Source organism: Xiphias gladius, chromosome 10 (assembly GCF_016859285.1).
Source record: "Xiphias gladius isolate SHS-SW01 ecotype Sanya breed wild chromosome 10, ASM1685928v1, whole genome shotgun sequence".
Taxonomy (NCBI): domain Eukaryota; kingdom Metazoa; phylum Chordata; class Actinopteri; order Istiophoriformes; family Xiphiidae; genus Xiphias; species Xiphias gladius.
In genome coordinates this window covers 6,908,960-6,923,486 of record NC_053409.1, presented here as the reverse complement: position 1 = coordinate 6,923,486, position 14,527 = coordinate 6,908,960, and the positions used below count along the sequence as shown (strand labels likewise).

General features: G+C 40.5%; 1 protein-coding gene across 6 annotated transcripts in view; it reads left to right on the top strand.

The window, feature by feature from the left end:
• The window catches only part of ralgapa1 (Ral GTPase activating protein catalytic subunit alpha 1), a 73,933-nt gene that overhangs the window by 45,118 nt on the left and 14,288 nt on the right, over window positions 1–14,527 (top strand). For all 6 annotated transcript variants that reach the window (XM_040137956.1, XM_040137957.1, XM_040137955.1 and 3 more), the window contains 2 exons: window positions 267–425; window positions 2,674–2,801. In XM_040137956.1, coding sequence (XP_039993890.1) covers window positions 267–425; window positions 2,674–2,801 — 287 coding nt within the window. The remainder of the gene's footprint in view (window positions 1–266; window positions 426–2,673; window positions 2,802–14,527) is intronic.

Here is a 14,527-nt window from a genome sequence, read left to right as displayed (position 1 = left end):
TGTGTGTGTGTGTGTGTGTGTGTGTGTGTGTGTGTGTGTGTGTGTGTGTGTGTGTGTGTGTGTGTGCGTGTGTGCGTGTGTGTGCGTGTGTGTGCGTATGTGTGCGTATGTGTGCATTTTCTCTTGCACTTGGTTGGCATTGACTTAGTTTGTGATGTTTATGCTGTACAAAGAAAGAATAATTTGAGACATTTATTCTGTTTTAATTCGAGTATTCATCTTTCTTTTCTGCTCCTTCCTCTTCCCACTTGCCTCTACACCTCCAGCTGAGACACCTGGGTAATGACGAGGTCCACATCATCTGGTCAGAACATTCCAGAGACTACCGTCGAGGAATCATCCCCACTGAGTTTGGAGACGTACTAATCATCATCTACCCCATGAAGAACCACATGTACTCCATCCATATTCTCAAAAAACCGGAGGTAAAAAGAGTGTTCAGCATTTTGAAACTGGACTCAAATTGCCAGTTGTCAATATTCTGTGCAATTACTCAACATCTAAATTTCACTGTTTCCCCAGAATCCTTATTATTGGGTGAAAATGCATCTGAAACGGCAAGACATTTAAACTCATCATTAAAACCCAGGATGATAGTTCAGTTCCCCTCTGGGCTAAACAGTAATGACTATACTTGTAATGTGTTGCGTAAATGTAATTGCAGTGTGCATTACTGGCCAATTGGTGTAAATTTCAACTATGCTAGTGGCATGGCTCCATGAATTTGGTTGGTTGGCCAGTCCACTCATATCAACCAGACTTGAATATCTCAACAAGTATTCAAAGGATTTTCATGAACTTTGGTACAAACATTCATGGTCGCCAGCGGGTGAATCCTACTAACTTTGATGCTCCCCTGACTTTTCCTCTAGAGCCACCATGAGGTTGACATTTATGGTTTTCAGTGAAATGACTAACTGGATGGGCTGCCATGAAATGGGTGCATGCATTCATCTCCTTCTTTAGGATGAATTGTAATCACGTTGGTGATCCCTTAGCTTTTAATTTAGTGCCATCATCAGGTCAAAATTTCAAAACTTATGACCAAATACCTGCAAAAGTAATAACTTTCAGCCTCAGCTATATTTTGTGTTTAGTGCAAATTATCAAATGTTAGCATGCTAACACACTAAATTAAGATGGTGAACATGGTAAACATTATACCTGCTAAACATCAACATGTTAGCATTGTCAATTTTAGCATGTAAGCATGCTGACTTTGGAGTTTAGCTCAAAGCATCGCTGTGCCTAACGTAAAGCCTCACAGAGCCGTTAGCTTTGCTGTAGACGCTTACTCATGTTTAAATGTTGGAATGCATGAATGGGAAACATTATTCCTGTGATTCTGGTCAAAAGCCAGTTAATAGGGTCACTATTTGTAATGTAGAGAGTGCACAGAGACAGTTGTCCAAATTAAACAGGTTACAGTCACATAGCAGATGGCATCATGTCACAATTATACACTTGCAGAGTTACAGGGATTTTATTAGGGCTGCAAATAATGATTATTTTCACTATTAATTCATGTACAGATTATTTAAATTTCTTTCAATCAATTAATTGTCTAGTCTATATAATGTCAGAAAATCATTTAAATAAATAAATAAATCCTAAAATCAAAGTCCTTCGGTCTGAGCAAAATTAATCTGCTGAGGAAGACTGTAGGATGTGACTGAAAGCTCAGTAAAAGCTTTTAAGTAGACCTTAAGTTAAGTTTTTATGTCAAACTAGCGTTCTCAAGGTGTCAAGGTCAACCAGCCCAAAATGTAAAGATACTTGAAGATAAATCCTCACTCTGGAAACGTTTGAGTCACAGTAAAGGTGGTGTTTTTTAACTGAGAAATGACTTAAAATTGTTGCCAATCCATTTTCTGTTGATTCATTGATCGACTAATCATTGCAGTTCTAGATTTTACATGGATGATAGGGCCTTTATATTGTATGTATTCAGAGAGTCTATGAGTTGGGTAGCGATAAAACTGCAAACATGCAGTGTTTTGGTACATAATTTTATGTTTCCTACCAGACTACACAGATATGCATCCAGATTGACTAACAATCCTAGAGAGGGTCTTGCCCCAAGTCTTGCTGCTCTGGTTAATGTATCAGTCTAAAACACACAGACATTAATACCACAGCACTGATAGCATAACTCTATTTCAAATAAGACCTAACACAATAAAATGCTGCTTTTTTCTGTATGACATAGATACCACAGCACTAATAACATAACCTTATTCCGTTTCATTCATTCTACAAGCAAAAATATTGAATTATCATGAATCCAAAAACAAGTTAGATAAGATGTTCTCTGTGTTGTCGTCCTGAAAGCACTGTATTCAGTCACAGAGTGCATGGCTTGGAGACCTGGTCTACAAATAAATTCAATAAAAAGTCTGACATTATTCTCTTTGGTGGATTCCACAAGCAAAGTAATGAATTAAATCAGAAAACCATAGCCTGAATCAAGTAGTATATCATTAAAAAAAAAACATCATGTCAGTCATTACTTCTCAGGCCAAAAAGAGATTGTTCTGTTTCATAAAAAATTTCTAGAATTTTGTGTCTTTGAGAGGCTTCCATAGGCAGTAGGTTCATTATTAACTATAAATCAAAAATGGAGTGATTTGCTCTGTCTAAAGCCTGTCTCACTACTTGTGTTTCTGTCTGTAGGTGCCGTTCTTTGGTCCGCTGTTTGACGGTGCCATAGTGGACATGAAGATTTTGCCCACCATGGTCAGAGCCACAGCTATCAATGCCAGTCGAGCTCTCAAATCCCTCATTCCTCTATACCAGAACTTGTATCCTTTGAAAACCCCAATCAGAATATGCTAAACCAGGATCAGAAGCCAAAGGTACGTTACAGAAGCCTTTATTTTTTTTTTTTAGGTTATTGCTTCTGTTTCTCTCTCCATGCTAACAACTCATAATCAGCTCGTTAAAAAATAGTTGTTTCTAGGCTTTTCTTGCCTGCTTGAAGTTGTTAGAATACACCTGTGCTGTTGTGTGGGCTGTTGAAATCCTTCAGCGAGAATGTTAGTTATCACTCAGCTCAAGTGTTAAGAATAGCAAATCAATGTCCAGTGGTGTTTGGCTTTGAGAATATAGGTGCTAGTGTGATAAAGCTGTATTTAGTTGGCTCTGAAGTGCTATATATCAAGAGTGTGTGTGTGTGTGTGTGTGTGTGTGTGTGTGTGTGTGTGTGTGTGTGTGTGTGTGTGTGTGTGTGTGTGTGTGTGTGTGTGTGTCATACACAGCCAGGCACATAAAGTTGGGATAGATTGTTTGTTTGTGTAAGTGTGTGTGCATGCATGTGTGTGTGTGAGAGAGAAAGAGAAACAGACAGACAGGTGTGTATACAGTCTGTCTGCCTGATCCGATGCGATGGTAGTTTGGTTGGAACAAGCCCAGCAGTCAATACTTATCGATGACTCTCCCTCTAACGCTGTTTCTGAATGAGGGGTTTTGCTCTCTGGTCTCACAAGCAGACATGGACACTCACACACACACACACACAAATGCACACACTCCTCATATACCGTCTTCATTCTAGCAAACGCAGATTGATGATAACACTCACACTGACACCTCAGAAGGACAATAATGCATGTACAACCACACACAGACATGCAGATTCATGCAGTGTTGTTAGAGAAGCGTATGTACAGACACACACAAACGCGCAATTGTGAGGTGATAGCGTCCCTTGTTGAGGCGAGCTGAGCTACTGACTGATCATTGGAATTTCTTCTAAGTAGCACTTACAGCAATTTGATTCCATAATGACAAGTCTTCCTGTCTGTCTGCTTGTCTTTCTCTTCTTTTTTTCCGCACTTCTTCCGTTCATATCCAGATAAGTTCAAGTTTATTTGCATTGCGATAAAATTAGGTTTACGATTGTTTATTGTATGAATTCTGGGTGAAAGCAAGAAGCAATGCTATATCACACGATACAGTATAGTGACATCGAACATGTGCAAATTTGTCATTATGCCAGCAAAGTAACCTGCAGCCTGGGATGACAGAAGCATAAAAGTCTGCTCACCACGCTTGTAAGTTAAAAAACAAATCTCTGCCTCGTGAAACTAATAGACAGTATACAGCATGGAATTATGATTATTGAAACACTATTGATTCTGCAAAGTTAAGTTCATTCAGTTTTACCAAAATGTACGCATGCATCCCTGAGGTCTAACAAACATGTGGGGTGTGTTTTCTTTATTATAAAGCATGTGCTCAGCTGATTCCTACATTGTTTAAACCTTTCTTTGGTTGCTAGAATTCTTTTTCTTCACTGCCTTTACTGGCGCATTGCTATGTGTCTTGGTGCACTACCGCCACCACCTGTTACTCAGCAGAATACTGTGAAACTGGCAGCAGGATATGAATCATGCAGCCTCGTGCATGTATACAATACAAACAAAAGGGGACCCACAGCATTGCTCCGTAGCACTACTAGTGACCAGAAACTCAACAGGGTACCTTTAAGGGGAAGAAGCGAAAAGATGGGCTGTAAATAAACAGCAGAAACAATCACAGGTTTTGGACCATTTCAGTATGAAAGCAGCTTTGCTGCTGCAGTAGCCTCTGGATTGTACACCAACTTGAAAAAAATGCTAACAATTAGTTCAGCAGCATAGGCTAGAGGTCTTTAATGGTTATGCCAAGCTACCTAGCTTAGCTACCCCATATCCCATATGACACCTGCTTACATAGATTGATAGCTGCCAGTGACATACAGGTCCTATGCCGATCTGAAGAACATCTTTTGTGCATTGTATCAGCAAGGAAAAGACCGTCTCAAAAAATGGTTAGGCCTCCCCAGTCAAGGATAAGATGGCAGCAGCAACAAGTGGCAGCACAACGACAACTAAAGTAGCTTAGACTAAGTCTAGGAAGTAGATAAAAACTTGCTAGCCTACAATCCATAATGCAAACCATAATAAACCCACAATAACACTGTCCTAAAGTGAGAATCTCAGTCAACAAAAAAGCTAGTAGTGGCTCCATTCAAAGAGAGTGTCTGCTGATGCAAACATTTAAATGTCTAGTCCACTAATTTATTACAATCCACACTTTTCCAGAGATCATCATCCAATCTATCAGTATTAGAACAATAACAATTTAGTATTTTTGTTTTTTCTTACCCAAATGCCCTGTCTCTTACCCTTGACTCCCTCCTTTTTCTTTCATTATTTCCCGTGTATATCAACCTAATTCTGCTCATGGTGTCCTTCCCTCTTCTTTCACTCTCTTTACCTTGTCCCTCATTCCTTTCTAACATTTCTCCTTCACCATGATCTATCTTGTCACTCTCCTCTTGCCTCCTGCCCTTCATCTGTCTTTTCTCTTTCTCCCCTCATGTCCAACTTTTTTCTCTCAGCTTTTGTCTTGCTCCGTTTTCTTTATCCTCCCTTTTCTCTCTTCCTTCTGTTTCCCTTCCCCCCCTTTCCTCTTTTCAGAAAGATAATACAAGTGTTAGAGGTGATGCTAGCCAAGAAGGTGGAAGAAGTGGGGGAAGGGGGCGGTGGAAGAAGCCATTTTGCTGTGCCACGTTCACCCAGGTCGACGGGGAGATTGTTAGGCTCAGTGTGGGGCTGTAGCTTGTATCCGCTACCTCCCGACCTCATTGTGTTTGTGTATGCGTGTGCACTTTTTGCACATATACTGTACATGTTTCACCCTGTGTGTGCATTTTGTGACTCCAGCATCTTGAGTGTGCAGACATGTACAAAGCTCTACAGTTGTGTTTGTATGTTTTTGCTGCATTTTTCGTGTGCGGCTGTGCTTATGTCCCTTTGCCTACTGTATGTATATGTTTATGTACACGAGCCTGATGGCACACGTGTCGCGCATTCTCGTTTGTGTGTGTCTGCGAGTGTCCTGGTGCGTATTGATTGGTGGTAGCAGGAGTTCGATGTCTCTGACAGGCTGAATTACAGTAATCAGTCATTATTGACTCCCCATCTCTCTGCTACACACACCTCTCTCCTCTCCTCTTCTGTCTCCCCACCTCTCCCTCCCTACTCTGCCCTCTACCTCTGTTACTCATTTTTTCTTACCTTTTTTCCTCTCTCTCTCTGGCTCTGCATGTCTGCCATAACATCCCTCTATGTCCTGTTGTGCTCTCATTTTTTTCTGCTCCTGTCTTGTGTCACTTTGAGCTCCGTATCATAATTTTTCTATCTCCCTCTCTAATTCTGTCCCTGTATTTGCTCTTTTGTCTCTCTAACTCCCTTATCTCAGGGCATCTTTTTTTCTCCCATTTCTATCATATTGTCTGTTTTTGCTCTTTTTCAGATTTCTTTACTTTTCTTTCTCAGAGTTTTTCTTATTCCCTTATCTCCTTTTCTGCTCATCCTCATTGTCCTAAACCAAAAGAAATTCTGACAACCTGATGTGAAAACAATCCATAACAATTGTTTCAACTTGTTAGAGTTTTTGAAAAAATATGTCCCCTGTTTACACTGTGTGTTTTAGAGACCTTAGACCAAAAAACTTATAAATAACCGGAAAAACCCCACAAACTTAAACTCAGTCACAGGGAAGCCAAACAATTAGATATACACTTGAGGTAAATATAATTTAAACCAAATTTAATTTGTGAATATGTAAAACTTATCATTTCAGAGTGATTATTAATCTGTTCACAACTGTATTGCACCTATAACTGACTTTGTCAAGTTCGTGAGCTGATGCTCAAACTACTGGATTTAAAAGACCGTAAAGCAATGCAGATGTGAAGTACAGGAGCATCAACAGAGGTGGAGCCAAAGCATTATGACCATTACAGATTAAGCGAATAATGATGATAATCCAAAACAATGGCACATTTCAAGGTCTGGGATATATTACGTGGTAATTGAACAGTCGGTTCTCATAGTCAACAAGTTGGATGTGGGAGAAATGGGCAGTTGTAAAGACCTAAGCGACGGTAACAAGTCTGTTCCGCAGTGGCTCCACCTCACAATTTACAGGATTTAAATGCTGATTTCTTGGTGCCAGATACCACAGGGCACCTTTAGAGGTCTTGTAGAATCCATACCACGGAAGGTCAGAGCTGTTTTGTTGGCACTTGAGGGACCAACAGCACAAAGCCAGGGGTGATCCTAATGTTTTGGTTCATCAGTCTAATACGCATAGCTTTTACCTTTTGGTTCTAAAATAAGACAAGGCATTCCTAGAGATTAGGGCACATACAGCACATGAGGTTTGGATTTCCTTGTGTGTGAGGCCACTCAAGTGCAGCATCAGGCTGTCTGACCGTGTCGTCTGTGTTTCTGAGTGCTGCATTGTAACATCAAGTGTCCTCGCAGAGGGGCTGACACAGGAGAAGAGAGAGATGGAAAAAAGGTTGGCAGGGCTAAGTGTGTCAATGTTTAACTGGCCTTTTTCTCTTCTCTCTCTTTCTCTCTCTTTCTGTCTCTTTCTCTCTCTCTCTCTCTCTTTCTTTCTCTGTCTCTGTCTTTCTCTGTCTCTGTCTTTCTTTCTCTCTCTCTCTCTCTCTCTCTCTCTCTCTCTCCCTCTCTCTGTCTTCTTCCTTCCCACTCTCTGTCTCCTGGCCCTCAGGGCGGTCCATCTGCCTTCTCTCTCTCTCTGATCTTTCATTCACCATGACTAGAGCCATCCAAAAGCACGCATGCACACGCACACGCACACACACACACACACACACACTCACACGGTGCCAGGCTGCTGTGGCAGCTGTGTGTAAGCACAACTCTATCTCACATATCAGCTCACTGCAGGAAGAAAAGTAATCCAAGACTCCCCAGCACACATGTACAGCGCATTCAGAAAGTATTCAGACTTCACTTTTTTCACATTTTGTTATGTTGTAGCCTTATGCTAAAATTGTTTAAATTAATTTTTTTTTGCAAATTTATTAAAAAGGAAAAATGAAATATCAAATTGACATAAGTATTCAGACCCTTTGCTATGACACTTGAAATTTAGCTCGGGTGTCTCCCATTTCTCTTGATCATCTTTGAGATGTTTCTACACCTTGATTGGAGTCCACCTGTGGTAAATTCAATTGATTGGACATGATTTGGAAAGGTACACATCTGTCTGTGTAAGGTCTCAAAGTTGAAAGTGCATATCAGAACAAAAACCAAGCCATGAGGTTGAAGTACAGAACTAAGACCAGGTGCTAATGTACCCAAAATGCATTGAGGACATATTGAGATCTAATCCTTTCAGACCACATTTGGCGGTAAGATCTGATCACAAGTGGTCATTCGATAAGCATGTGGAGATTCTGATGCCAGGTCTGAACTAACATACTTAGAGTTATCCACTTGTGATAGGATCACTCAAAACAAATGCTAATGCCCGGTATGAACGGGGCCTTAGGGACAACTCTGTGAATGTCCTTGAGTGGCCCCGCCACAGCCCTGACTTGAACCCAATTGAACATCTCTGGAGAGACCTGAGAAGGCTGTCCACTGACAGTCCCCATCAAAGCTGACAAAGCATGAGAGGGTCTGCAGAGAAGAACGGCAGAAAATTCCTAAATCCAGGTGTTCAAAGCTTGTTGCGTCATACCCAAGAAGACTTCAACTTCACTTAAATTAAGTACTGAGTAAAGGGTTTGAATAATTATGTAAATGTGATATTTCAGTTTTTCCTTTTAAATAAACTAGCAAAAATTACTAAAATTTTATTCCGTGTAAATTGATGAGGGAAAAACAAATTTAAAGGATTTTAGCATAAGGTTTCAACATAACGAAATGTGAAAAACGTGAAAGGGTCTAAATACTTTCTGAATGCACTGTATGCACACACGTGCAAAGGACTGATATACAGAGACCTGATTCATCCAAAAAGATTAGGAAACCTGATGTAGTCTCAAAATGGCAACATGCAATAATTTTATGTTTTTGATCAGAATGCTGAATTTCAACTGCAAGAGCTTGAATGTATCACAGTATTTTCAGTAAATGCTAAAACTAGTGATATTCCATAATTTATTCCGATTCAAGAAAGGCTCATTTTTAATGCTTGTTTGCTGCATTGGTTATATTTACCTCTTTTCACTTCAAAAATCAACAAAATTGCATACAACTGTAGATGGAAATTGGTCTTCAGTGTTGCACTAGTGGTATTGGCTTTCTGTGAAGAGAGCCACCATGACCTGGTTGATCACTTTAGCCAAGGTTAACCTAGCTAGATTTGCAAGAGCAGCTCCATCGTCTGACAACAAATCCCAAGATCGATCTTTGCAGTTGTGGTTTTGTCAGTTAACATGTACATCTGCGCTAATTATGTGTAGGCAGTGGTTACTTGTTGCAAGCGGTTCATCTGGGGCTGCATGATCTGTAAATGGGATGGCTTACTCTGGCTATCTCATAGCAAATCTAAATATCCTATCAACGAGAGGGATGGACTGAAAAAAGACTCTGCTCACTTGTTGAATGTAGAAGAGATTTATGTTCCTCGGATAAATTCAAAGCACTTGGTATCTATCTGATGTAACTGAATCATCAAGAATCACATTGAATTGAATCGAAAATTAATCGATTCCGGACTTCGTGAATCGAATTGGGAGATCAGTACCAATATCCAGCCCTATTTGTATATGATAGGTGTTGGTGTGTGTGAGGGTGTACGTGTTAGTTGGTGTTTAGTGTATGAGTGTGTGTGAAAGACCAAGCTGTGGCCGTCCTCCATCTGCTCCTGGGTGATTGTGGTCCTGGGGAACAATGTTGGATAGATACTAAGCTGCTACACACACACACCCACAATCTGCCAGCAAGTGTGTGTGTGTGTGTGGATGAGTTTTCAAATGTATATCATCTATCCATTTACATTTATGCATTTCACAGTGTTTATGTTTCATGTGTATATTTGTATACATTTCACTCTCAGGATTAGATTTATCGTTTGTGTGCGCATATGTTTGTGTGTGTGTGTGTGCGTGCACACGCACGCATGTGTGGGGGACATCCCCTCTAGTAGTTGATTGGCAGAGATAGCTGCACTGAGGCTGGGGTCAGCATATGGCTCAGTGTGATAGCGATGCTGTGTTTGTGTGTGTGTGTTTTCTATGAGTGTGTGTCACTGCCTTTCCCTCTCATTCACACTCTGTTCCCAGTGAAATGATGGCAGCGCTGGGCATGTAGCGCTATTATCCCCCATATCCCCACACACACACCAAGAGCAGCCAAACGCCTAGCGGCCTGCCTGGCTTCTTTTTGCCAGCTCCCACAATAGAGTCTATTGTCCCAGTAAGGCTACAATCTGCTGTGTGTGACAAGGAGTGTATGCTCCTCACCATGGTAGAAAGGTGAGGGCAAAACCTTACAAACTGAAGACATTTTGTTATTGATGATGCTGAAATGGGGTCATGATATCCTTCACCTCCCCAGAGCACCACTACTTCCCTTCAAACATGGTAGGAGCACTTCCTCTGATGTAAAGGAAAGCTGGATTGCTGCGTTTGATGGACTTGTGTAAATTTAAAAACACCAGTGAGACTTTGGCATATGAGCAGCTATACTGGGAAATTGACAGCAAATCAGCACCACCTGTTCAGTGGTATTTGATGTTTAGATACAATTAGTATTGGGTTAAGGGTCTGTGTATTAATAAGGGTAGGCTAAGGAAATGAATATGAGTCTGTGTGTGAATGCATGCAGAGGGGGAGGTGATTGTGGTTAATTGTTTCCCGTTGGGTAGATGGAGGAAATGAAAAGAAAAGGGTGAGGAGGAGGGGTCATGGCTAATCTCTTCCACCTCTCCATGGGGAAGTGTGTGTGTGTGTGTGTGTGTGTGTGTGTGTGTGTGTGTGTGTGTGTGTGTGTGTGTGTGTGAGAGAGTGTGTGTGTGTGTGTGAGAGATGCTTTCGGGATGGTAGTCTGTTTGATAAGCACATATAGTAGTAGCACTATGATAACTGAGACTTTGGTGAAGAATGAAATTATACAGATGTTACAGTTATTCTACCTTAATGTTTGAATTTTAGATGACTCGTCCGTTCTTTTCCAAATTGATCAGCATGGCTGTTTTGCAAAAATCATGGGAAAATTTTAAAATATGAATTTTCCCTTCTCCTCAGCATTAACATTCTCAGTTTACCTAATGAAATTGAATTTAAGTCCTAGCAGGTTACAGTAAAGCAGGTGTGTTAGGTCTGAAAGGTTGGTGTAGTGTTGTTGTTTTTTTGTTTTTTTGGACAAAAAACCTACTGTACCTGTATGGTTTAGACTATTGATCACGCTAACTTAAAAATAAAACCACCAAAACACTGCCCTGCACTACATAAAGATTTTCTACATGCTTGTCAACAAGAAATATTCTTGTTACAGCAAATCTTTAGACAAAGCCCTGGACTCAAAACAGCTCCTGGCAGGAGTGGTTCTCAAAACGCACTGGTGTTTCTATCCAGTGTTGCAGCTCAAGATGTAACTCAAGATACGTGTCTATTTTAGGCAGACACTGCCACACACACACACAGCCATTTGACTGATATATTGCATAGATAGGTCTGTTACCTGAATTATCAAAGAGAAAAGAGCAAATTACTGGTTAGCAAGGGGTAGATATTACCCAAGTTCTGTCATGTTTTTTTTTTTGTTTTTTTTTTTGGCTCTAATTTCTGAACTATATGATTCAACTAATGACCAAGTGTGTATGTAAGTGTCTGTAAGTGTGTGTGTTTGTGTGCTTACTTACACGCCATGTCACAGAGAGCTGTGCAGACACATGAGTTGTAGCCATCAGTAGCTTGATCACACTTTGTTGGAGCAGACCCCCCTCTGACTGGTAAACAAGCTAATCTGCTCCTTGTGCGTGCGTGCGTGCGTGCGTGCGTGCGTGCGTGCGTGCGTGCGTGCGTCCGTCCGTCCACCCAGGAACAGGCGCATGCATGCATGAGTGAATGCACTTTGTGCCAGGGTGTTTGAATGTAACTATGGTTGTGTTACAAGGTGTTTAAAATTCAGGCTGGGATGTCACAGATGACCAAGACGACGATGAAGTGCAGCACAGCAACCTTGTCTCATGAGCTCTGATAGTTGCCTTCAAGAGACAGAAAGAAAAGAACGGCTCAGAATAGTGATGGTAATTAATAATTAATTAATGTTTAATCACTGTTGTAGAAGAAAAAGCATATTAACCAAGAGCTAATAAGTGCCAAGTGAGACAGTATTTGTGCATCTCTCAGACAGTTTCATCCCAGCAGGTGTTTTTCAGTGCGACAAAAAAAACTTCAGACCTTTTATTCACATAACTCGGCACAAGTATTATTTCGATATACACTATATTAGGGCTGCAACTAATGGTTATTTTCTTTATCAATTATTCTGCTAATTATTCATTTACTAAACAATTTTACTGTAAAAAAAAAAAAAAACGTCAGAAAATAGTCTTCATATTGCTTGTTTTGTCGAACCAATAGACCAAACCCTAAAAATATTCAGTTTACTATAATTTAAGACAAGGAAATGCCGCAAATGAAATGTTTGACATTTGTGCTTGAAAAATAACTGATCAGTTATTAAAACAGTTTACAGTTAACTTTCTGTTGATTTGATTAATCAACTAATTAGTCATTTTATCTTATAGTTCTTAACTTGTGCTATAAAAGTGATTTTTTTTTTTTAATTAAGGTATATTGGAAACAGTGCTATAAGTGGAAAGATGAACATGTTAAATGGCCTTAGCTCTGAATCTATCATCTGTACCAAAAAACTGGGTTGTCAAGAATTACCTTTTTGTGTCACCTCTTATAGCCATATTATGAGGATTCATATCTTTGCATATATGGATATAGGTGCATGTGCTGAATATTGTCTAACTGTTGTTAGAGCCTGCAGATAAGAACAGGATCCATCTCCCTAATCAGAGAATTATTATTATGGCCTGAGTGACGATCACCAACACGCATGCTTTGTGTGTGCATGTGTCCGTTAAATAAAGGCTATAATTGCGCTGGCAGCTTTAGGGCTCCCCAGTGGTGACACTGAGGAGGGTGAGGGTCTGTGTGTGTGTGTGTGTGTGTGTGTGTGTGTGTGTGTGTGTGTGTGTGTGTGTGTGTGTGTGTGTGTGTGTGTGTGTGTGTGTGTGTGCGCGTGTGTGTACACACATACACACGTCAAAGGGTGAAATAGTGGGGTGACAAGGGGCCAATTAATGTATCACGTCTGTTTTTCTCGTCTGTCTCTGTTTTTGCATTGGGTTAAAGAGCAGATGAATAGGGGTAAATGTGATTGTGGAAGTGTGTGTGTATGTGTTTGTCTGTGGTGTCTGTGCACATTGAGCCCTAACAATAAGTAGTGCATTAGACCAACCTATCTCTGTCCTGATCTTTGGCGTACGTGGACACACACACTCGTAATGAAATCACAAAGCCTCCATATCATTGCTATCACAGAAAGATATAAACCCATTAGCTTCTTCCTTTGGGCATGGACACACACACACACACACACACACACATACACACGCACAGGTTTATCATTACATGCTGTAAAGCTTTTCCAATTGTATTATCCCTCTGATGTCCTTCTCTCTGTTGTCTGTTCCAATGCCTAGGGTGGAGAGGACAGATAGGGTGGGTGTCGGTTTCTGTGTGTCTGTGTGTGTGTGTGTGTGTGTGTGTGTGTGTGTGTGTGTGTGTGTGTGTGTGTGTGTGTGTGTGTGTGTGTGTGTGTGTGTGTGTGTGCGCGTGCGCGCGTACGTGCATGTGCACGTGTGTGTGCGTGCACATGTGTGTGAGAGAGGGGGAGAGATGCAGAGTTAGATAGTGTGTGTGTTTCTGAGAAGAGGTATCCTGCAGACAAGAAAAAGGGCAGAAGTGGTGGTGTTGCAGTTTTAATATAACTTTTCACCCTTTAAACGTAGCTGTTTGCCATAAAATATTTATACATAATATTTTTGCTTCTTCACACTGACAGAGATGTTGGTGATTTACCCAGTTGAATGATGGTGTGATTCGTTCACTTGTCTGACCAAAGGAAATGATTCATAAAAACTTCAAGGGAAAACCTAAATAACAGTGAGTGAACACTCTCCAGAGAAAGCTGGACCCAGCAGAGTCGGCTCCTCTAACTCGCTTATCACTTTGGTATTGATAAGTATAAAAGCATCACAGACCAGCCAGGCTTGTATAAATGACAGTACTGTCTACAGTTAACAGACATAATTTTCACAGTATCTCTAGATATAAAAAACATTTTCAGACAACTTGCCATTTAGATCAGCAGGGATAATTTGTCTGTGAATAAGGATGAGCATTATGGGAAAAAACTACGAATGGATGTGTAATTTTAAATAATGTTATCGATATATAGTATATCCTGATGTGGTGGCTGGGTTATATATCAAATCAATTAGATCAATTGAATGTTTGTTTTTGCACAGTGTGTAAAATGTCTACCTGGTGAAGTTCTTTAAACATGCACAAAAAGTTTATTTTCGCTCTCTAAGTAATGTACATGATAGCAAGAGTCTCTCGGTTTGTGTTTGTTGATGAGGCATTGTCTCTAGTTACTAGAAGTGAAGCCACGGGAGTATATTTGACAGT